This window comes from Parasteatoda tepidariorum, chromosome 7, assembly GCF_982258835.1.
Source record: "Parasteatoda tepidariorum strain Cologne lab strain chromosome 7, Ptep-v5.0, whole genome shotgun sequence".
Classification (NCBI taxonomy): Eukaryota; Metazoa; Arthropoda; class Arachnida; order Araneae; family Theridiidae; genus Parasteatoda; species Parasteatoda tepidariorum.
Window position 1 is genome coordinate 59,776,689 of NC_141761.1, and position 24,795 is coordinate 59,801,483.

The window sequence follows — 24,795 nt, forward strand, 5'->3', positions numbered from 1 at the left end:
TTTCTATTTAAACATTTTTCGTATACTATAAAATATTTAAACGTCACTTGTATACTTGTTTAAACGGCAGAAAAGAGCATTTTTCTAAAAATTTTATTTCGTAACAGTGGAGGGCAAGTAATTTTTTTGATTGTTGCAAACATACAATTTTTTTAATATTAGCATTTTGGAGGTAACTTTTGTCGTTACATCAATAATAAAACATATGAAATGAAATAAATAAAATAAAAAATAAGAAAAATAAATAAGTAAATAAAATAAAAATAAATAAACATGGAATAAAATAATTTTAATTCAATAAATTGTACACACGAAAATAATAATATTATAGAAAATGCATTATATATACAATAACATTCACAACCATATAAGAAGACATCATCAATTGTAGCAATTCTAAAATAGTTTGTTGACTATTCCAATAAAAGATTTGATAATACAAATTTACACATAAAATGTAGAAATTTTTTAATAGGACTTACTCATTTTTTATTGAAAAGTTGTACTGATTTGAATGTGATATAAATCGTCGCCTCGCACTGGTAACTGGTGCAAGTTCAGGTTTAATATGCATATTTAGAATTCGTTCAAATTCATACAGCTCACACTGCACACAACACCACACATTGTACTCCATATTTACGATTTAAACTAAACAAATCGTGAAAATAAACAGTTTATTTATGGTAGCTGCAAACAGCTTTATGCAAAGGTGTTTCCTTTTGATGTTGCCGTCTTTGATTGTAATTTGCTGGAAGGTGGAACTATCAATTCGATTTGATAGTCATATTGAGATTGTCCAATGAGAAGCTTGTCTGTCTTATGTCATTTCTTTGGTTAAGGGTGGGATCCACCGTTGGAAAATATCTGCGAAAAAGAAAGATATAAAATTACTTATATCAATTTTTATAATTTGGCTATGATAGTTTTGTTGTGCTAAAGAGATTAAAACATAACGGATCGCAACAGGTACAGATAATTAGGCTTAAACATGGATTTCTTATATTTATTGATGAGATAAATTGATCAAAGAAAGTAGTTTCACTTTCATAACTTAGTTTCTTTACATTTTCATAAAAAAAAAAACTTATAAGTAAAATAAAAAATAGACAAATTTAACACTCGTATGATATTACGCTTTTGATTTAGCTAGATATACTACCAAATGTAAGAAAGATATGCGGATCTTTCGTATAAAGATACATTTAAGTAGAAAATTTCCTGATATTTCCTAAAATATTTATTTAAAGAGATACAGCCAAATATACGAAATATATTGCATTAAACACATTCGACATATTGTTTCCTTCATTGTATAAAATAAACTACCAAATATACCGAAGATATATTCATTAATCTTTCGTTTATAAAAATTTGAAAAAATTTTCGTTTAAAGTTATATTGATATTTTGAAAGATATATTACCAAATATACGAAAGATACGGTATGATATATACTGCCAAATATAAAGAAATTTCGAAATAATAAACTATATTTGACTTGCTCCCAATTTTATTTATTTAATATTTTTACTTACTTAAAGGATAAACAGAATCTGAGTATTTTCTCCGAGAATGTTGCTAGAACAAGTTCCCAAGTTTTATAGAACTTACAAATATATTCAACCCTTCAAAAACTATTCAATCTTTAAAATACCATTTTTATAAGTAGAACCGCCTGAAACATGGAGTTGTTTCTTTTATCACTGTTAAGTATTTTAAAAATATTTTGCATCGAAACTCTTTTGGGCTACATTAGCTATAAGAAATTTGAACTAAGCTTTGTTGTTTTAGACTCGTTTAATTCATTAACATTTATAAAATAATTTTTACGGTAAAATGCATTTTTTTCTTTTTAAATTTTTATAAAATTTAATAAAAAATTTGTCTTACAATTTCGGCCATAAGTTTTTTTCACAGCGATACATTTTTAACACTTAAAGTAAATATTTGCATATTTCTTTAAACATGAATACAGAATAAATATACAAGTGCTTGGTTGCATAATATGCTACAGTATTCTTAATTTTGAACTATAAATAAATCTAACACAGTGAAGACATTTTGAAAGTTGTCAAAACACGGACAAGTAAAAATAACCAAAGGTAAACTATTAAGTACCTTCGTTATAGTAAGTGGTAAAATGTAGCATGACCTCGGGTTTTGGAAGGTGGATAGGAGAAGAGAAATTTAAATATCGCTCGCTATTTAGACAGATGATTATTTTCCGTTTAATCAAATAAAATCAATCTCAAGACAATAGGTCTAACAGTTTAAAAGTTATAAGGGTTTCATGCGTAAATTGCACAATTTTATACCTATGCCTATTTACAATTCTTAAACTGTTACAGATACAAGTTAGGTATTGTTTCTTATTGCACGTTTTAGGCTGAATAACATGTAAATTGAGTCAATAGAACCCGAATTTCAGAAGATGCAATAGTTTTCTGCACTGAAGGTATTTTTTTGACTTGTACTTTATGTGAATAAGTTCTAATAACTCCAAAACTATTTAACCTATTTCCTCGGGCATTTTCATATTCAATTTAGTACAAAAATTTACAAATATATACACCTTACTTGTTTGTATAGCAAATAGTTATTATTCTCAGGTGCATAGTACTTTTATATTTAAAAACTCTTGAAAATATTACAACCCATTAACTCATGTATTCATTTGATTCAGCACTAATAAATAAATAAATAAATAAAATTGCCAAGGAAACAATGCTTAATTTGTGTAAATAGCAGTAAGAGTAAGAAGTATCTCTCACTCTTTTTCCCGTTCTTAACAGTGTGCTACAGCTCAGAACCTTTTTTAGATGTACATTTAAAATCTGATTTTTACTGTACTGTTTCTGAAATTTATGCTTATGAGGTAAATTTTTTCAGTAGCATTATCTTTTTTTGAATAACTATTTAAAGTTATAGCCGGATAGTTATTTCATTCATTATTTTTATCTATGTTTTTATAACAGTTTTTACATATTTTATTTTTTTCTAAAATGTATGCGTACTCAGTATAATTTTTTTTAATGGCACTATCCTTTCTTCAATATTAGTTGAAAGGTAAACCATATTATTATTTTATTCTTTGCCTTTAACATTGTTCTTTGTACAAATTTTACATATTTTATTGCCTACTAAAGTTTACATTTGTTAATATGTTATTAGCAACGTAATAGACGATTACCTAGATTTAAAAAATAATCAATGAAAATAAACATTTATCTAAGGAATACAAATTGCGGGTTTCAATAAAAAGACACAAATGAAAAGTAATTTTACCAGTAGACGAGACTAATAACAATTCGCTATCGCAACGCTTGAACACGCCCTCTAGCGAGTAGTATATTTTCAGGCTTTTATTTATTTAGTTCCATTAAAAACATTGGCAGAGCATGACGAGCCAACATTTGAAGAACAATCTCTCAATAATTTTTACCTTTCTATTATCAACAAACTTGCAACCAATAACTTCCGATTTCGTGATCGCATACTGTTACAGATGTGTGTACTACGGTAAAATATTTTCTTAGCTTCAATTCATTACAAATTAAAGTGAAGTCAACAATGCTTACTGAATAATTGTGATTTCAGAACGTGCAGAACTGTAATAGTTACTGAATATCTTTCTTTTTTATAGAATAGTACATATATTTCCGAATCTATATAATTCGGAAAACAACAATAAGGAAGCATCCGAATTACTTAAAATAGTATCATTTGTGTTGATTATTAATAATTTTTATCATTTTCTTGGTAAGTATTTTTTTAAATTTTGAATGAATAATTTCAATTAGAATTCAGCTATTCTGTTTTTAAGTTACATATTGAAATTCACATCGATATCTTACAATTATAAAATTGTGTTGTGTAGTAAATCTTCTAACAGTAATGAAGGGATAATCAATGTATATATTATTTGAAAATAAAATTTTCAAACGAAGAATAATTCATTTGGTATTCTCCGGATTTATAAAGCAAGTAAGTGCTATGATTTTTATAATAAAAAATTTAGATGTAAATTTTTTTCCTTTCGAATTTGATGATAATTCTCTACAGAATGGCTTTCTACGTCTGATTAAGAACTTTAAGACTAGGAAAAAAAAACAATATGAAAGTTTTTAATTTCAATTTAAGGAATTTTTAGAATTGTTTTTTTTTTTTTAATGCAAGCATTTTTTATTTGCCTTTTTTTAGTTTATAAATAGTGATTTTTTGTTGAAACTTTAAATTTTTTGATAAAAATTGTTGTCAAAAAACAATTTTTGCAAAATTAAATGGTATAACATTGTGTGCTTCTGTATACTTTTTGCATGATTTTAATGTTTGAAGTAATATGATATAGAAAAGAGTATGGAATGCAAAATTTAAATAGACCTTTCTCACTAGACCATTAAATTTACTAGAACGATTTCTCAGGCACTGGGTTTTAACTCTAATTACAAGATTTTTTAGAAATATTTTCCGAAGAGTTTGTTTGTTCCTTCTTTAAAAAAAAGATATTCCATTTTGTTTTCACTTGCATACGAAAGAATTTCATACATTTTTCTTTCTTAAATTATCCACAATTGTCAAGTTACCCTGGATCACCAAAACATTACCATGCTACACTGAAAAAATCACCAGTGCAACTGATGATCCTGTTGTTCTACCAGCAGGAATTTGTCTCAAATAACAAAGCCCTCTATAGGTCGTTGCGTTCGTGAATTCAAATAGGAAACGAGGTTTATCGCTTTTTATTAAGCTCTTTATTTTTAAAAATTTCATTTTAAATATTAAAATTTATATCTGGCAACATGCAATCTTTCTACCTATTTTTTGCTACTTTTTATTAACATCTAATCGTGCGCGAGTTTATAGAATGAAGAAAATTAAATCTCCCAAAGGAGAAACAAATTGCTTAGAACAATGAATAAATAATACATATTCAAAGCAAGAAAAGTTAAAAAAATTTAAAAAAAAAAATCAGGTAGAAGCATTTAAATTTGCTATAGCTTTCGAATAAATTGTACAACGAATTTCTCGTTAACTTCACAAATAAAAATAGCTTTATCCGCAAGTCAAATTTTAACTTCGTAGTTGCATTTGAGAAGAGTGCAGATCAATCAAACATGATATTTTTTTCATACAAGTTTAACAGTTAATAATTCTCGAACCAATAGTTAAAATTAAATTATTTTTTTTTATTCCATCGAATTCAATGTAATTTTTCCTACACGTTTCAAGAAATATACATATTTATTCATATTTTATACTATTCTACATATTTCAAAAAATTCAAAATGTTTAAATGTTACATATTTTGGGCAGCACAGCAAAATGTAACGCAAAGAGCAAAAAAAAAGTGAGAAAAAGTCGTACGAAGCACTTAAAACATAAATAACTTTCAAACTAACTAAAATTTCAAATAAAAAAAACAAACTCTGCTTTAGGTTTTTAAACAAATATGGCCCTTTCAGCGTACCAAATTCCGACCCTGTAATTGCAGTCCAGCAGCTTGTAGAGTGGCCCTCATGGTATTTTTTTCTGCAAGTCTAACAGTCTTAATTAATTATATTAATTCTTAATAGTCATACTTAATTCTTAATAGTCATAATTCTTAATAGTTAATTCTTAATAATATTCTTAATAGTTTAATAGTCTTAATTAGTTATAATAATTAATAATTTTTAATTAATTATCGAATGTTAAACTTTCTTTTCATTTCATTGTACTTCCTGTAAATTTTTCTATACACTTTCGTAATTTTCAGCTTCTAACGTATATTTTTTTTCTCAGAAACACATAATGTAACGTTATCTCAACGTAACACTCAAAACAGTGATGTCCGTAGTTCTTAGGATTTCATAATATAGAGAGACTATTAAAAGTTAAAACTTTATTGTTTACTAATTCCTTATTGTAAAAATTATTATTTATTATTATCTTAAACACTTCTACCAAGAAAGCTTGTGGTAAATTTACTTTATAATAAACAGAGTATATTCCGTGCATTTATTTTATAAATAAATATTTAGGTGGCAAATGGCTCTTTTAATAATTAAATTTATAATTTTGATTCATTTTTTCAATTTTTGATGGAAACAAAATCTGATAGCTAAACAAACTAATTAAGAATGAAACATAAAATTTAATACTTTTTCTCGAACTAATGTATAAAAGTGAAAGTTGTACATAATTTAATTGAGAAATTAATTGAGGTCTTTCACAATTTAAGCTTAAAATATTGTTTCGGAATGATAAAGCAGAGTATTTTTAATCTTGATTTGATCAAATTTGCAATTCTGAATAAACTAATTGTTAAAGCCTGCTTTCACACAACATATATAATTTCAGAAAAGTTTCAAATAGAGAGAGATCCGCAACTTCTCTTAACCCTGAACGCTCCAGAAGTATTTCAAGTTTACTTCCCACCTGCTATAATTATAATTATTAATTATAATGAATAATTAAAATAGTTTGTAGTTTAATTGTTGTTGCGTCTAATGACACTTGGGCAAGCCAACTCGATAGCCCTTGGATTTGTGCCAATTCAGTTAGGAAGGTGCGCTTTTGATTTGACAAGGAAGCACCGCAAGGGTGAAAGTACGTCTTAGATCAAAACCCCAAGGATAGATGGTAGCACCACTCATTCATTAGGTTACTTCCTTCATTTGGAGGTAGATATGAAAGGGAAAGAAATTTTCTCCAGATCCCTGTAATCCAGATTTTGCTCAGTGATCGAACACAGGACTTTCGATTCTGCAGATTTTACGAGAACGTTTATCTCATGTACTCGGTGAGTCTTCACGGAGTCAAAAATTTAACCCCGGCCCCTCCGAATAGCGGTTCGATTCCTTTAAAACGGCCCTATAAAATTTAATTAAAATGGTTAATTATTTAAAACAGTTAATTATATTGATTAATTATAATGATTAACTATATTAATTAATTATAGTTAAAATAATTGCAAAGATGACAACAATAAGAGAGAGAACACGATAAAATGATTTTAGCCACCATATGGCGGCATTGACCCGTTAAGGGTTAATATATGTTTTTAGAATTGATGATTTAGAATTGATTGGCAAGAAAAGTTGACGCGTTGCAAAGTGAAAAAAAGTTTGCTTGTCTCAAGATAATGCTTAAGCGAGGCAGTAACAGAAACTATACATTTCCAGTGGATTTCCTCGCATGTTGGGGTTGATGGGAATGAGAGAGCTGACTTCCTGGCCAAATCCGCTGCCGAAGAAGACACTGATCATTGTGGGAAGCTTACCTTTAGTGAAATTTCTTCCCTGGCAAAAATTAAATTAAACAAGACCATAAGAGCTCCACCCAACCACTCTTGGTATTTTGCAAAAAAACCGGGAGAATCTTTCAATCTTAGACCGAGAGCCCACCAAACTGCCTTTTCACGCTTCTTGAGTGGCCACACTAGATCCCTTAATTTCAACCGGGGCCAAAAAACTTATCCTGAATGTCATTGGTCCTAGACAGACATGGCCTCCCCTACGCATATTCTGATTTGTTTGGGGTTCGGTAAAGATGAGGTCCTGAGAGACTCCAGTCTTTTTATGAACTTTCTGGAGGTGTTCGGATTCATAGGAGTCGTCTAGCGCTGCTAGACGATTCCGAGATTAGCAACAGAAACAGAAACACGATCGAAATCAGTCAATTCCAAATCACGAAGTAGGGGAGAAAAACATCAAAACCAGTTTGATTGCTTGATGAAAGTTGAAGATGTTTTTAACGTTCGTCTCTTAACTCGTGTCTGATATCTTCGGCAATCAAATAGATATCATATTTTCAGTCCAGACTTCAGAAGTAGTGATTCACTGAATTTCGATAGCGTTTTCATTTTTTCCACACTTTAATACTAATATAAGACCCCTAATTTGTAAACCTTTTTATTTTAATTTCTTGATAATTAATTTGCATAAAGGTTCTAAGAATATATATTAATGACGGTCTCCTGAAAATTCTGAATATCGTTTTTCTAATAATTGCAATAAACAGAAGAATATTTTCCAGTACGAAAGGCAATTGAAGCACTTTCCCTGATTAAAAATTTCATTCACTTCAAAAATATATAAATTGGAAATAATAGTCGACAAGTTACAAGCGATTAAAAATAGACACTCATTTTCAAAACTTGCCAGACGTGCAATAAAAGCTTGTTTTTGAGAGCTTGAAATATGTCGACTGTTATTTCCAATTTGTATGCTTTTGAAGCGAATGAAGTTTTTATTCAAATAATATCTTACCGCTACAGTTCATGGGATTATTTATTATATTTGAGACATTTATTTAATGTATAAATGCATTAAAACAATTAAATGAAACTGTGAGACATTTTCTCCTGAAATTAAAAATAATAATGCAATTAATTATGGGCAAATGTAAGGTAATAATTTAATAATTTCTAACAGACTGAATTATGCTGTGGAGGAAAAAAAATTCTTCAACAGTAACACAACTCAAAAGACAAAGGTACATAGTTAAATAGTTCTACCCATTTTTTTTCAAAAAAAGTTAAAAATAAATAAATGAACTCAAAATCCCTACTAAAGTATTTTATTAATAAAAAAATTTAAATAAAATATTGTTGAGGCCATAATTTTGTGAAGCACTTCAGCGTGCTAAATTTGATTGAAACTATAGATCTTAAACTGTCACTTTCCAAATCAAAGTTGATATAAAATATAAACAAATATTTCCCTCCGTTTTAAAAATATTTATTCTCTTCTTCTCAAGGACTATAAACTTGTCTTGTCAAAGATTTACGATGTCGACACATGTTTGATGTGTAGCATTGTAATATTTACTCAAAATGTCTTTCATTTGTGCCGCGTTCGTGCTTTCGCTGCATACGAAACAGATAAATTTTGAGAGTGATAACTTAAACACACGCAAAATCAATTTACACAGCAGAAGAAAAAAAAAGGATTCCGACTTTTCTCTTATTTCCGCGATTTTTTGGATTAAAGGGGGTAACTGACATTTTCAAGTTTAGGAGAAAATAAATATTGAAAATGTCAAAATTTAAGTGTTCTGTGTGTAATTTGAATCAAAATTTAATATACTTAACAAGGTACTATAGTTAACAAGAACTTTACTATAATTAACAATAAAACTTTACTATTAACTTTACTATTAATACAGTCGAACCTCGCTAACTCGAACCTCGATTTCACGAATTTTTCGATGTCTCGAAGAAGAAAAAATTCCCTTAGAATTTCCTATACACTCAATGTTAAAAAAAACTTGATTTCACAAATTTTTTTTCCTAATCCCTCGATAACTTGAATTTTTTTTCCATAAATAGTGTAGATTTTTTTTCTAAAATTAAAAAAATATTCCAAAAAAATAAGAAATTTTAAGAATGGCTGACAAGGCATGGAATTATGTGTCTTCCTCTACGATAATGAATGGCTTCAAGAAGTCTGGATTCATTAAAGATCACAAAAGTAGTCAAACAATCAATATCGTTAATTCTGCTGAAAACTACACCGAAAATGATTGGAACAAATTGACCGGACTCATGAAGCTTGATGACATGGAATTTCATAACTTTGTAAACGTAGATGATGCAGTAACAGTGTGTGGTCAGTGGAATGACAATGATATCATCGCTCAAACGAAAGCTTATTGTGAACTATCAGAAGAAGAGGATGAGGAAATCGAAGATTTACCGCTCAATGTTACTAACAAACAAGCACTTTCTGCAGTGGGCACTGTAAGGAGATTTATTGAGAGGCAGCCGAATATGTCAGAGGAGACATTTAAAGCTTTAGTCCACTTAGAAAGTGTTATAGACAAACTTTCTTACACATCTCTAAAGCAAACAACAATTCAATCTTTTTTTAAATGAAAGTGTAAAAAGTGTTTTTAGAATAAATATGGAATAGTAAATAAGGTATGTAAAGAGCATTTTTCTTTATTCTACCATCGATAACATACGATTTTCGATAATTCGAATTTTCGATATCTCGAATTTTTTCTCCTCTCCCTTCAAGTTCGAGATATCGAGGTTTGACTGAAATAAATTTTTCTAATGCTTAGTTGCTCTGCTATTCCTACATTTTTCAATAAATTCCTTCCCTGATAGCAGTGCAAGGTTGAGTTTAATTTTAGCAACAACCTTTATCAACAATGCTCATCAAGGTTTATAAATGATAAGCAAATAAATCATGCAAGCTTAAAACAATGTTAAATTTAACTATGTTAGTTTTCCATCATAATGTTCGCATTAAGTTTGCATAAACAACACTTTTATATCGATATCGAATCTTTAAGCCATAGTTTAAAAAAAAATTGATAATGAATCATCATTTACAAATCAAGAGTAGATTATCTGCAAATCAAGAGTTCTCAAACCGAGGATAAATATACCTTCTCAAGGTTTATTTTAGATTTTATGACTATCACTGAAACAAGGTTTTTTTTTTTGCAGGCGTTTATAAATTTTCTGATACACTTTAATAGTGAAGGATGGCCAGATTATTAAGTTCTCAACACAAACAAAATCTTGCAATTGAGAGCCTAGATAAAGCTTGAATGAATAAAAAAAAGGTAAAAATAATGTTTACAGTAAAAACGAAAAAAGGAGGTTTTTTTCTCGTTTTTTGCATGCCTTTATTCTTTATTTAAGGAAACAAGATTGGCATATTAGTATTTCGACTAAGCTTAGAAAAGGATTAATTTGTCAACCTTTTCATGCCAACCAAAGAAAAATGAAAATACATTGCCTGCTATGCGGGAGTTACGCTTGTAATTTAATTTAAGTGGTAAGGACACGGTAAAGACGGTAAAATATGAAAATTTCTTTCTCTAGGCAATAAAATAAATGAAAATTTCGGTAAACGTTTTTTATAATAACAACTACTGAACCGTAAAAATTATTTTTTCCTAAGCAATACTTAAGATGTAATCTTAATTGTTTGAGGGGCTTAACTTATGTATGCATATAAATTTTAGCAGACAATTGTTTAAAAGGCGAAATCAGATAAGAAGTATTTTCTCTAAATAAACATATCCCTCCCGTTATTTTTTATTGTTGGTTGATTCGAATTCTTGTCCTTCAAAATATTGGGAGGGAAAGAGAGTAGCAGCAATCAGGAAAATATTATTCCAACAGTTAGACAGGAGAGCAGATGAAATTTTGGACTCCTCAATTTGTGTGTTTCTTATCTCTGGCACTACTTAAGACAATGAAAAAAAAATTTGTTCACAGTTATAAAATTATTCATCAAAAGATAATTCTATGTAAAAACTTTTGATAATTACTTATCATTTTTATTACTTTTAATAAGGGCAAAAAAAAGTAAAATTATGAAGTAAGTATATTGTTAATCTATTTTCAGCTGTGCAATTTTCATATCCAAATTTCGCCGGAATCATGCTAGTAGTTTTTTAAAAATAAAATTCCAGAAAAACAAAGAAAAAAAACCCCGACTTTTCTGAAATTTTATTACTTAAATTAAACTATTGAATCAATTTTGCTCAAATTTTGTATTTTATAATTTAAAATAATATACTTCAAAATGATATATTCGTATCTCGCATTTCAAAAAGTTTCCCCCATAATTAAAGTAGACAATAGGAAATTATAAATAATCAATGAAGAATATTTTTTACGAAAATTATCTTTTGACAAATGAGTTTTAAAATTGTGCGCCAAATTGTTTTAATTTGCTTAAACAGTTTCAAATGTTGAAATGCACAAAAAACGACACTAACAGTAAGTTATCCAAAAGTTCCACTGCTCTCCTTCTTAAACTATTCGAACAATATTTTCCTGATAGCGACAAACCCCTCCATATTTTAAGAATTAAGAAACTAAAACAGTTGATAAAAAATATGTTTATTAAGATAAAGGACATTATTAAGTCTAATTTTGTAACTGCGTCAACTCAAATTATTTATCATACTTAAAGTTTTTGGATCATAAATATTGCATCTTAGTAAACGAAAATCAGGTAATTACATCAAATTTTATTTAGGTGTATTTAAAAAAAAAAAAAAAAATTATTTTCGCAATGTAGAGCCTTTTTTTTCCGATTAAGTCTTATCTTTTTGAAGATTGTACGGTTAAGGCGATTAAATTAGGGCAAAAAATAAAATTGATTTCGATGATATAAGTAAATAATTACCTAGTATTAAATTACCTAGTATTATTACCTAGTAACAATACGTACCTAGACTTTTTTTTATTTGACAGGATAGTGCACTTTTTTAAATTCAAATTTCTCAAAAAATTGCCGATTACAAAAAAAAAGCAATAAAATGAAACTAAAAATTCTGAGTATTTTTGTGAAGGATTCTAAGTATACAGCTTAAGTTTGAAGTTAAGCGGGAAAAAATATTCTAATTTTATACGTTCTCAAAAATTGATACTTTAAGAAATACGATTATTTGAAACTTTTTCCTTTTTAAAACTAATTAGGTACATTATTTTGAGGTATTAAATCAGCTTTTAAGACAAAAAGCTTAAAATCCTACTCTTATTCGTTATTAATACTGATTTCGAATCTTTGCTTCAGTAAATTTAAAAAAATAGGCATCTATAAACATAATATAATAATAGATAAATATATAATAATAGATAAGTTGAATGATTTGATAAAAAAATGCAGTGATTGAACTCACTATCACTTTAGTTGGTTAAGAAATTGACTGATTTGATAAAACCAAAAATTTTGCATGAAAGTGATTTTTATACAATGTATGATGTTTGCTTTATTTTTTTTTAAAAGAAAAATCTGATACAGTGTAATAAGTAGCTCACTTACTCTTAGGAGTTCTTTCAGAGCAAGTGCAGATATCATTCCTAATAGAAAAATCAGGAATTGAGGTAAATAAGTGGGTATCAGATTTGGCCTCTTTACCAGGAACTTTTTCAGAATTTTCGTTTTGGTTATGGTATAAGGAGGATATCTGGCTCTGAAAAAGAACACTTCACATCAATTTTAAAGATTAAAAATATTTCAGTCTTAAAATTGTAGATTATATGACTGACATGAGGTAGAGAAAAAGCAACTTATAAAAGACTTATATAACACGATATTTTTCTTTCGATATCATTCCGAAATATTAGTTCCTAAAATTAAATTTATAATTTTTAATGAATGAAATTAAATAGTTTTTTTGTAGATACAGTTATATGACTGACATGAGGACGAGAAAAAAGTGATTTATAAAAGACTTATACATCACGATATTGTCATTTCGATTTCATTCCGGGCTATTAGTTCCAAAAGTTAAATAAATAATTTTTAATGAATAAAATTAAAAAGTTTTTTTGTAGATACAGTTATATGACTGACATGAGGACGAGAAAAATTGACTTATAAAAGACTTACACAGAAGAGCCATTACATTATGAGCACTATGCTAATAACATGTAGGATCACCTTTAGCCCTCTAAGCTGCTAGCACCCGCCGTGGCATTGATTCCACAAGGGGCTGATAGGTAGTCTGAGGTATCTGGTACCAAGCGCTCACCAACTGGTTCTGCAATTCCCTCACGTTGCGAGGGGGTAGCGTGACAGCACGAATTTGGTTTTCCAAGAAGGACCACAAATGGTCTATTGGATTAAGGTCAGGTGAATTTGGGAGCCAAGACATGACTTGAAAGTCACTGGAATGCTCCTCGACGATTCGACCCTTATGACATGGTGCATTATTTTGTTGGTAAACACCATTCCCCGCAGGAAAAACTGTTGCCATGAATGGGTGAACCTGGTCTGCAACTATGTTCAAGTAGCTTACAGACGTCAGGGATTGTTCCATGAGGATTATGGGTCCTAATGTGCTCATAAAAACATTGTTCCTGGACGAGAAACAATGAAAACCTGGGTGAGCCCATTGTTATAGATGGAGGGTGGCCATAATGCAATGGCTCTTCGGTGTATATCACGATATTGTCATTTCGATATCATTCCGGACTATTAGTTCCAAAAATTAAATAAATAATTTTCAATGAATAAAATTAAATATTTTTTTTTTGTAGATACGGTTAAGAACAAGAAAAGAAGGAAAAAAAACTTACTTTCCCAGATATTCTCCAAATGAATTTAATGTTCGCACTAGAACGGATCGCTTGTGTGAAAAGGTGTCGAATGAATATTTACCATGATATGTTCCCATACCACTCATGCCAACTCCGCCAAATGGAAGAGAATCAACTGAAAATAGAGTAACAATTAATATGATTGCACAAATTTTTGTAAAAAAAGTAGAATTTTGCACTACCGTTTCTTTAAATAATGACTCCGGTACTATGTTCTATGTTCTCAGAAAAGTAAATTTAACTTTGAGACATAATAGTGAGATTTTGCATAGTGTTCATCTTACTTTAGCCATAACGCTAATATTATTTTCTATATTTTTGAAATATTACTATTTGCAGTGAAATTTTCGCGCATGTGCTGAGAAGCTTGAATAGTGTTAGGTTATGAAATAACCATATGCGAAATCTCTCATAATATCGAGCAAATTTGCTTAAACCGAAATATGGTGTTAAATTGAACCACGTGTTCCCGTTCAAGTTGAACCGTAGAATCGTGTAAATAAATTAAAGAAATTTCAATTTGTATGAAATTGTGTGGAGTACATTGTAAATTAAATACATATTTTTCAAAGCAACAGCTAATAGAGAATATTAATGAATTTTCGTTTTTAATTATGTTCTTTATTTGATTTCTAAAACAGTTTCACTTTGGGATAGATCCTTCCTTGCTTTTCAATTTTTGATAATTTCCTCATCCTTATACCTTGAATCAATCAACAAATGTGGCACTTTCTTGTTCTGATACCCAAGTCAAAATTTTTTATGGTTTTCCATTGATGGACCAACATAATATTAATGGTAACCATTAATAATTCCATCATGAACCATTATATTTTTGATGGTAACCAACATAAGTAACCATCACTCTAATGTAGGAATTCGGACTGATTTATGATGGTCCAACAAAAGAATAGCAACTTGTTTTGATGGTTTGTTCTTGTTAAACCTTCAGAAATTTCCATCATAGTTTCTTAGAAATCAAATGTTGGAACGATCATGAACAACAATCATCCCAATGTAGGAACTCGGATTGATTTATGATGGGCCAATATTTAAAAAAAAGGCAAATTGTTTTGATGGTATATTCCTGAGAGCCAACCATAATTCCCATTAAAGCATTTTGGAAATGTATAGTTGGAACCATCATAGATTTTTGGTCCATGAGAATCAAGGTTCTCTTGATGGTTAACTATCATAGAATTAAATTAGCATTTTCCATCATGGAATGATGGAAGTTTGCTGGCTTATCAAAAACCATGAACGCATAATGGAAAATATTGGATGATGATGATCATAAAATAATGTTGGATCATCATGAATCTTACTGAAACTAACATGAACCATCAAAATGATTTGATGGTATCATCAATAATTTTGATTTGGGTATCCATTTTTGCCTATCTTTGTTCGCAGATACTCATAGAATCTCTATGTAAGCGATTCAGATCCGGAGAGTGTTTCCACTCTGAAAGATCTATTTTAATTTTGCCAAAATATCCCTGCATTTTTTTTTGTGGAATTATGTATTTACTCATATATTGTTTAAAAAGGTTATCTTTGCATGGAAACCTCTTGTTTACCGCTGGCCTCATTTCTTCTATCATTACTTTCTTTGACAGGTTGTTGTTCGACAATCTTTCAATAGGAATCAGTGGTCAAAGCCTTTGCATGAAAAACACCCCAAAGCATTTTCTTTTCTTTTCGTAAGGAAAGAAATTACTATCGAAAAATTTACCGAAAAATTTACTACTGATTTAATTAATACATTAGCTATTGTATAATTTCCGTACAAGTTGAAATCTTTGTTTGATTTTTAGAAAATGTAAAGCAAAGGATTCCAACATCTCCGATTTGTTTAACAAATACAGTCAAACCCCGCTATAGTGAACCTTCAAGGGACCGAAATTTCGGTTCACTATAACCGGGTGTTCACTATATCCGTTACGCAGATAATTTACCTAATGGTTCTCAAACTCCTCCCTTTTATTGCACATTATTCAAATAAATGACTGAAAAATATTATGTAGTAGTAAGAAATGTGTTATTTTTCATTACTCTTCGTCTTGCGTACAAAAAAAATTAGTAATCTTTAGCTGATGAGCAATCCTCAACGTCAGTTATGGAAACATTTCCCGACTCTCAGATAATTTTTCCTGAATTTCAGTTATTACGTTTTTTAAGCCTGTCTAACCAGCCATTCGAGCACATGAAAGTAGTCTCATAAAAACATTTAGAAAATTCATCCATATTTGTCCAGATACAGAAAAATTGCGGCTTCTTCGAATGGTGAATCACTTCAGCAATGCTTCTTCATCATCCTTGTGATCTGCTTTTCTCAACTTATCCTGCCATCTAAATTTTTTTTCATGAGCAGAAATTATTAATTGCCTATTTTTGCATATGTTACAAACTTCAGATTTGGATAGTTTATACTCCCTGAAAATATCAAAAAAATGAAGAAAAAAATCAGTCGAAGACAGAAAAAAGTTCATTATATCCAACTTCTTCACTTTTTTGGTTCACTATATCCACAAAAAATGACATTATGCGTATATAGCAAGGCAAGGGACCGAACATTTGGTTCACTATATCCGGGAGTTCACTATAAACCATGTTCACTATAGCGGGGTTTGACTGTAGTTTAAAAGAATAAGTGATCGATACTAAAAAACCAAAGCTTGCAGAATTTTGATTGATTTTTCCAGCATTTTGAAAGGATGACGACGAAACAATTGAAAGAAAGTGACGTTACCATATGAATTTTTAAAATACCTATAAGCAATAGCAGCGGACAAAATAACATCAAAATTTAATTTATAAGAGTTAAGAATAAGGCAATGAAACGCAAAAAAAAAAAAAAAAAAAAAAAAAAAACGTACCAATAGAATTATTGTTTAGAATTTTTTTTGTGTTTGCACAATGGGCATAAACAATTCCTTTACAAAAATAATTCTCTTAGAGTGGAGCAAGTTGTGCGGTTGGCGTTAAAAAAGCTTGTTTTTCTATGTAAATTTATTTATTGCATATTGAGTGCAAACATATGTGGTAAAATTTCGTACTTGGAATAGAGACCTAATTTAAGACAAAATGACGCTATTTATAATTGAAAGTTAGAAGTCTTACAGTAGAATTTTTTAAACGAATTATATGAATGCTTTATATTTGAATCTTCGGGCAGCTCCACTTTCGTTTATTTTAAGATATCGAACCTTAAAGTCTACTGAGTGCATTGTTTACCCTAACTGATCTAAATTTACGTGCCTTTTATTTAGCACTAAATAAGATATAGCTGAAGAAGTTCTAATTTTAAAATGGGATAAAAATTTAATTATAATGAGATCTTCACATGATCATTGGGGTGGTTAACCCCTTAACGATTGGTTAATTTTCAAGAAAACGGTCATGAAAGTGCCTATTTTTTTATCCCTGAAAATTATATAAAAATATGTGCATGAACAATATATATACTCATTTTTAATTCTTGATTTGTTTTTAGCTTGAAATTTTAAAAAAGTAAATTTTTAAGAAAAACCAACATTGACTATGACTTAATGTTGATTTTCCTGAAAGCAAGGAAAATTTAAAAAATATGTGTTTTAAACATTAAAAAAGCATTTTATTAAACTTACGTATAATTTAAATAAAGATTAGTGATTTTTTTCTTGTGCGATTAATTTCAAAGTATTACAAAGGCCAACGTCACAATTTGGAAAGTAGCACCGAATTTCCTTCCTATACTCTTATAAATAAACTAACCATCTACAATTACCTTAAAAATATCCTGGTACTGCCATCTGGTGTGTGAAATGTGAAATAAAATGTTTTCCGGGCAAAAGAAATGAATTAGTTTTATTCTTATTGGCGCGTTACTTCTGAACACTCCAGCCCGGAAATATCACGGGAGCGAGAAATAGAGGGCGAAACCTCACCCTGTCATTTTCATGGGAGCGAGAAGGAAAGGATTAAGGCATTGATTTATCAGGTAATCTAGAAGAGTATTTTTTTCTTCAAAACCTAAACTACTAATTTTTCGAAATGGCAATCTTTTCTCCCATTGTACTATTATTTAGAGGTACCTATAGAGTTTAGTGATATGATATGCCTATTAAGTTCTAAAACAAGACAATAATTACAGAATTTATTTTTAGCTTCTGAAACATTTTTGAAAATGAACTATAAACAAGACCTGACTATCGCAAGGGCCTGTTTTCTAGTTTCTTGAAATATGCATTATGAGTAACTATTTTAACTTTCAATGGTATTTTTAAGATAAGTCATAAAAATAATTTACAACATAACATTTACTAAGTGGGAAAAAAAACTAAATTTAAGTATTTCAAATAAAAGTAAGTATTTTTAAGTATAGACATTTGCATTTTTAGGTATAAATGGGGTACAGAAACTGAATAGATCCTAAGTCGAACTTAATCTTATTAAGCTTCAGCAAGTAATTTGCACGCACATATTAGGAATGTTAACGCTTTATTTATTAATTTTATAATAACTTCAGTAAATTGGATTACCAGAAAGAAGGTTTTAAAGACAACCAATCTTAATTTAAATTCTATTCTCCAAGCAATTTCAAACCATCGAATATGCTGCATAGTAAATGCTCATCGTTTAAACACTTTCCTTTTATTTATTGAAACCTCATTAGTTTTTGTTAACAAAATGACATGTTTCCTATGGCTAGGGAAGCATGATAAAATGCTTTAAAGGTAGTTCGGATTTATTCTGATATAATGATCTCACAAATAGATTTCTCTTAGAAGCTTTAAAAGATATTAATTGGGTTTCTTGGTATTAATTGGGTTTCAAAACTATTTTAGCGGAATAAAAAGAATGTTGAAGTAAAACATGAAATATAAAAGATTCTATCGAAAAAAGGGAAATAAAAAGAAGAAGAATCGGTGGATTCTTTCATTAAAAGTAAACCTGCGAGAACAGAAATAACCTAGTTTAACACTTTTCATAAGCAGTCAGGCTTGAAAATTGTTTTCCTTTTATCACTCACGTACTTTATTTTATTATTTTTATTTTTTTCAATTAAAAGAAACCTCAAAGGTGTCGCTTTCTCCCATGGTTAAAATTTCTTTTAGTTTTCAAGTTTCAGATTAGTTTGTCGTTTCAAAATAAAGATTTAATCGATTTTTTTGTAATTATAATAGTCCTGCTTAAAAAAAAAATATATGAAAAAAAAGGAGAAGCAAAGAGATTGGAAATTAAAAGATTCTTCAATGTACTTAACAAAAATAGCTATGTACGGTTTTGAAATTTAAGATCAATATTTTTTTCAACGTTTCGAATAATTACATAATTTTTCAGATAACGGAAATTATTTTATCTAACCAACCAAACACAAATTTATGATAAGATTTAAGGAACAGACACACTATCACGGAGATCTCAAGATGAATTAAACCAAATCAAGTGAAATTTTACATGAAAATACATTGAAATATAGTAAACATCATGTTAACAAAGAGGGAATGGGACCAACTCAAAATCACAAATTTAAATAGCATCAAAAAATATATGTAAAAATGGCACTTGTAAGATCTTTAGTTATGTTTTTCCAAGACGAGAATGCAAATATTATAACAAGGCAGCTGTTTACAATGTTGACAAATGTAATGATACATTACGTCTAAGATCTTCGAACGATATATCATACTCTTCCTTGAGATAGTTCTCAACCCCCCTGGGAGATTTCTAATAAAAGGTTGTGATCTGCAATTGATGGGAGCATTCCAGACACATCAGGTCGGGAGATCTGGCTGGCTACTCCATTCCACTAAATACTTTCGTCTTGAAGGTGTTCAGCCCAGACCTCCGTGAATGTCAGTGAATGAATAAAGTAAAATATGTTTTTAAGTAGACTAAAAAAGAAGATTTAGAAAAGAATTGTTAATGGCATTGTGTTCAGGCACAGAGCTCCAGCTGAAGTTTGAGCACTCGATTGTATTCGGGGAGTGTTCTGGCTAATAGAAAAGTGTCAAAAACTTTAATTGACTGTGAATTAATTATCGTTGATAGTAATATCGTGAAAAATTCTGCTCGTAAAGGTCAAAAACGACTGCATCTTGCATCTAACTATCTCATTTGCTATTCATTTATAAAGTAAGTGGTACATACAAAACAGCATAATTAAAATCTTTAAATTGAATCTCTCACCTGATAAGTGAACTACAGTATCATTAACACACACGCTTCCACTAGATGTAGAGTACAGGAATTTATCAAGAATAGTTTTATTTGTTGTAAATACATACAATGTTAGTGGTTTCTCTCTGTAATTAAAAGAAACAAAATGTTAGTAGCAGTTTAATAAACCAAATACAGGGTATTTCAAAAGCAGCATAAGTTTAAAATATATTAAATTCGGTCATTATTCTTATTTGTCCAATAATAAAAATTTTAAATAATTATAAAATAAATAATATTTTGTCCAATTAATAAACCATCTTGAAATTATTACTAATAGAATAAAACATTCGGTATATGTGTCACTTAGGATTGGTGGAATTTCAACAATTTTCTCTCCTGATGTTAATTTCTTGTTTGGATGAATAGAATTTACCATTTAAGGTAGGGTGATTTAATGTCATTTGGGGGGGGGGGGCGGATATAGGTTAAAGTCAAAGGTTCGAGCCAACAAGCCCACGACTCAATACTTAATTCCAGTGTCTGCAATATGATAAAATTAAAATTTCGGTAAATTTGAAATAAAAGGTAATTTTAAATAATAAATCTATAATAATAAAATGAAGAGCTCGTGTGCCTGTCATTGCTTGTGCGTCTTTTTTATAATTTCAGAATTTCAAATATTTCTTATAATTTCAAATATTTATAATTTGGTCTATGGCTCTGAAATTTAGACAGTGACTGCAAGGGTCAATTTTAGACCTCGATCCTAAGTCGTTCAAAAGCCTCAATTAGATCATTTGGGAGAGACGTGCGAAAATGTAATTTTCTGATTGGTTTAATAATGAGCAATCGTTTTAAATTTAACTATTGACCGTGCTTTTTTATTTCTCAAATATTTTAAGGTAACATCATTGATGTTTGATAACTTATAGTTCTCATAATTTAAAAAAAGGAATTTATTGCACTTTAATAATTAATTATTCACTATTCGTTAAATCAGATAAATTATATGGTTTATGTGAACGTGGTACGAAGCGCTGACTACTTCACCAAATTAGTATTTCTAAAGTTAGTTAAAAGTACGCGTTTATTTTGTTCACAGTTATACTTTTAGAGCGTGCTACTATAAAATTAAATAATTTCACATCAGCGGTAATTGAAATAAAATAAGTTAAATGCTGAAAAAAAATGCTACTGAATACAGTTTGCTCTTATTTAAATTAAATGAACTACTTAAAATGTGTTTTTCCAAATCAAATAGCGTAAACTAACAGTGTTTATTATTTGTTAGCACGGGGAAGGGCAACAAATGATAAATAAGTAAAATTGGAGACATTTCAGCTTTATTTATTGTGTTGGTATACATCCTTTAGGTTTGTGCGTGATTTAAATGTTATTTAGAACTGATTCATCGATTATTTACGTTTTTTTTTCACCCCGTAACAAGGACGGGAATTCAGCTAAATCCACATAAAGATTACATTTCATTTATAATTCAAAATTTTAGTTTGTGTTGGTAAACTGAGAAGTGATTTTAATGAAAAAAAGAATACTTATGGGAGTGATTTTTTGTTAAAATTGATTGATAACATACCTTTTATTTATAAAACTAATAGCTTCAGCTGGACTACTTATCGTAAGAATTGGAAGTATAGGACCGAATATCTGAAAAAAAATTACTACATTAATATTAATCATTGAAAATATTCAAAATATTAATATATTAAAAAAGTATTAGTTTGTAAGTCAAAGTTTTTTTAAGAACAAATAATTTGGTTAGAAACTATTTAAATTGAATATCGTAAGCAAAAACATCTGTGATGCTGAATAATGTTTAGTCTACCTAACTTGGTTTTTTTAACTTTTCTAAGAGATATAGTAATATCTGAATATAAAGTTATTAAATTTATACAGTCATTACTACCGATTTCTGCACCCTTTTTACTGCACTCATCTACCTCGATGATGGCAATCTTTTTTTGCTTCTGGGCAATTAACAGATTGTTGCATCAAAAAAAAGTTAAAAAATTTTTTGATTTAAAATTTTTTTATTATATTTATATTTACTTTTTGGTTCTGCATGTTTTGTTCCCGATTCTATTGGGATAAAATTGAAACCTATTCGTTTTGCTGGGTTATCATTGCTCAGTTACTTGACCGAGTGGTATCGCCGTTCCACTAAACGCTCAGTAGTATCGAGGTAGTGGGTACGAATCCCGACTTAACCCTGATTGTATATTTGTGATGCCCTTCTCTAACTTATGCTATCTATTCTTCAAGTCAATAAGGGCTTATGAAGGGCACTTTGCAATTATACAAGCCTACATAAATATAGGTAATAATAAAATAAAAATAAGTAAAACATAATCGCTTTGAATTGTTGATCATATAAGGTTTCATTTATTGTCTTTGCTCATTTCAATTAGGCAGAACATTTTTCAATCACGGAGCTATATTTTACTACAGAACCATATCTTCAGGACAAATTTACAGTGGCTTGTCAAAAGTAAAACTATTTTTAAAAGTTTAAGTGTTCTGATGCTTTTGTTGAAACAAAATTTTTATAGATAAGTATGCAGAAAAAGGCTTTTAACCCCTTAACAATCGGTTAATTTTCAAGAAAACGGTCACAAAAGTGCCTTTTTTTTTAGTTTTGTATTTCTACTACGTATTTGATTAGTACTGACATCTAGCTTGAAATAAACTAACTATCTACAATTACCTTAAAAATATCCTGGTACTGCCATCTGGTGTATAAAATGAGAAATAAAATGTTTTTCGGACAAAAGAAATGAATTAGTTTTAATCTTATTGGCACGTTACTACTGAACACTCCAGCCCGTCAATATCACGGGAGTGAGAAATAGAGGCCGAAACCTCACCCCGTCATTTTCACGGCAGCGAGAAGGAAGGGGTTAAATAAAGAGAGTTGGCGTCACCCTAACTCTAATAGTATTTAAATCTAAATGTTATATTCTTTAATTACAAAAAAATCATTGTTCAGTAATACCGATATCGTATCAGCGATATTGATAATATATTGTTTAGTAGTATTGATATCGTCTGCATGCATCTTTGCATTCTTTTTTACAATTGTCTGCAATCATGTGATTCAGATCGCATTGCCCTGAACAGGAATTTTTTCAAGGAAATTATTTTATAAGAATCTATACTTTTAGTTCCTCATATATTTTGACACCTTGCAAAGCATCTGAAATTTAAATTTTTTTAAACCTTTTTTATTAAAAATGCTGATACTAAACATCTGTTATTTGTAACAGGCGAATCTGCATCTGCAGAATAGCATTTGCATATTACCTGATATTGAAACTACCTTTCATGTTTCAAAATAACATAAAAAATTATTAAATAAATGAAAATATATTTTTTTTGGCACTCAGATCTCACTGCCAGGCATGTTTTCATGATTAGCTGATCAGTTTTCTGTTGTTCTTATATTTAGTCAAATAAAGTTTTTTTTATGAAAGATAAAATCTGAGGAGAACTAACAAAATTAACTGAATGATACCGAGTTATCAAAGTACAAAATAACTTTTTATTATTTCTTGTAAGCGTATATAGTAATAATAGTTTAATATTAGCATAACTTATATAAAATACTTGCATGTCACAGATTGACAAAAACTATAATAGCGTAAGCGTTTTATTTCCTACATCAATTTCTTTCAATTAATTACCTATTACTTTTAATTAATTTTATGGAACATCCATTATAAGAAAGTGAAGGAGTACTATGAGATTCATTAAAAATAGTTAATAACACAGGGGATCAATTTTTTTGTATCATTTATCAAATACTTGATCTTGCCTAATTGGCATGGGTCCCCATACAATTTTAATCCTGATGATGTGCCGTAATTCCCTTAGAAGTTTGTTGCAACATTTACACAACCCCCTGTTATATATAACTTCTTTAAACTTGTACATTTCGACAAAAAAAAAAAAAAAAAACTAAAAACGCCATTTAAGAAAAAAAAAATATGTAGCTTGATGAGAGAAACTGATTTCAGATTTGAAATCAACAAAACGAAAGTATCTAAGATCTGTTAAAAAGTTTCATGAACCAGAAAAAAAATTAGTTAATCGGTGTATTTTCGCACAATTTAGAATCACGTAAAAGAAATATATGTAAAGGAGATATGATATATTACGGTGATTATCGCCAATGGCTATTTTGTGATTATTATAGTTACATTTATAGAATTCGATACTTTCTCGCTAATAATTGATAACAATATTATCGTGAGTGCTATGTCTAACTAACTTGAAAAATCTCTTGTTTTCTCCTCCTCATTGATTTCTTAAACTTAGAACTATGCTTATTTAAAATGTTAAAGAAAAATGTTTTTCTTCAATTGGAAAATTAATATTATTTAAACTAAAAATAAAGTAAATTCAAAAAAATTTCTCAAAATATAGATATTTTCTGAGGACATATAGCGATATTAAAAAATCCATACCATACAGTAGTATGAAAGAAAATTATTACAATGATACTTGATTTTATAATTTTTTTCCCTCTAAGTATCAATTTATTTTTATAGATATTTAAAGATACAGTGATGATAC

The 24,795-nt window shown here is 29.1% G+C and overlaps 1 protein-coding gene across 3 annotated transcripts in view; it reads right to left on the minus strand.

Annotated features, from left to right (window-relative positions):
* Positions 1 to 272: 272 nt before the first annotated feature.
* The window catches only part of LOC107448802 (aldehyde dehydrogenase, dimeric NADP-preferring), a 45,545-nt gene continuing 21,022 nt past the window's right edge, over positions 273 to 24,795 (minus strand). For all 3 annotated transcript variants that reach the window (XM_016064143.4, XM_016064144.4, XM_016064145.4), the window contains 5 exons: positions 21,800 to 21,870; positions 20,233 to 20,348; positions 14,038 to 14,173; positions 12,779 to 12,929; positions 273 to 867 (listed from right to left, as the gene is read on the minus strand). In XM_016064143.4, coding sequence (XP_015919629.2) covers positions 838 to 867; positions 12,779 to 12,929; positions 14,038 to 14,173; positions 20,233 to 20,348; positions 21,800 to 21,870 — 504 coding nt within the window. In that variant the 3' untranslated portion in view covers positions 273 to 837. The remainder of the gene's footprint in view (positions 868 to 12,778; positions 12,930 to 14,037; positions 14,174 to 20,232; positions 20,349 to 21,799; positions 21,871 to 24,795) is intronic.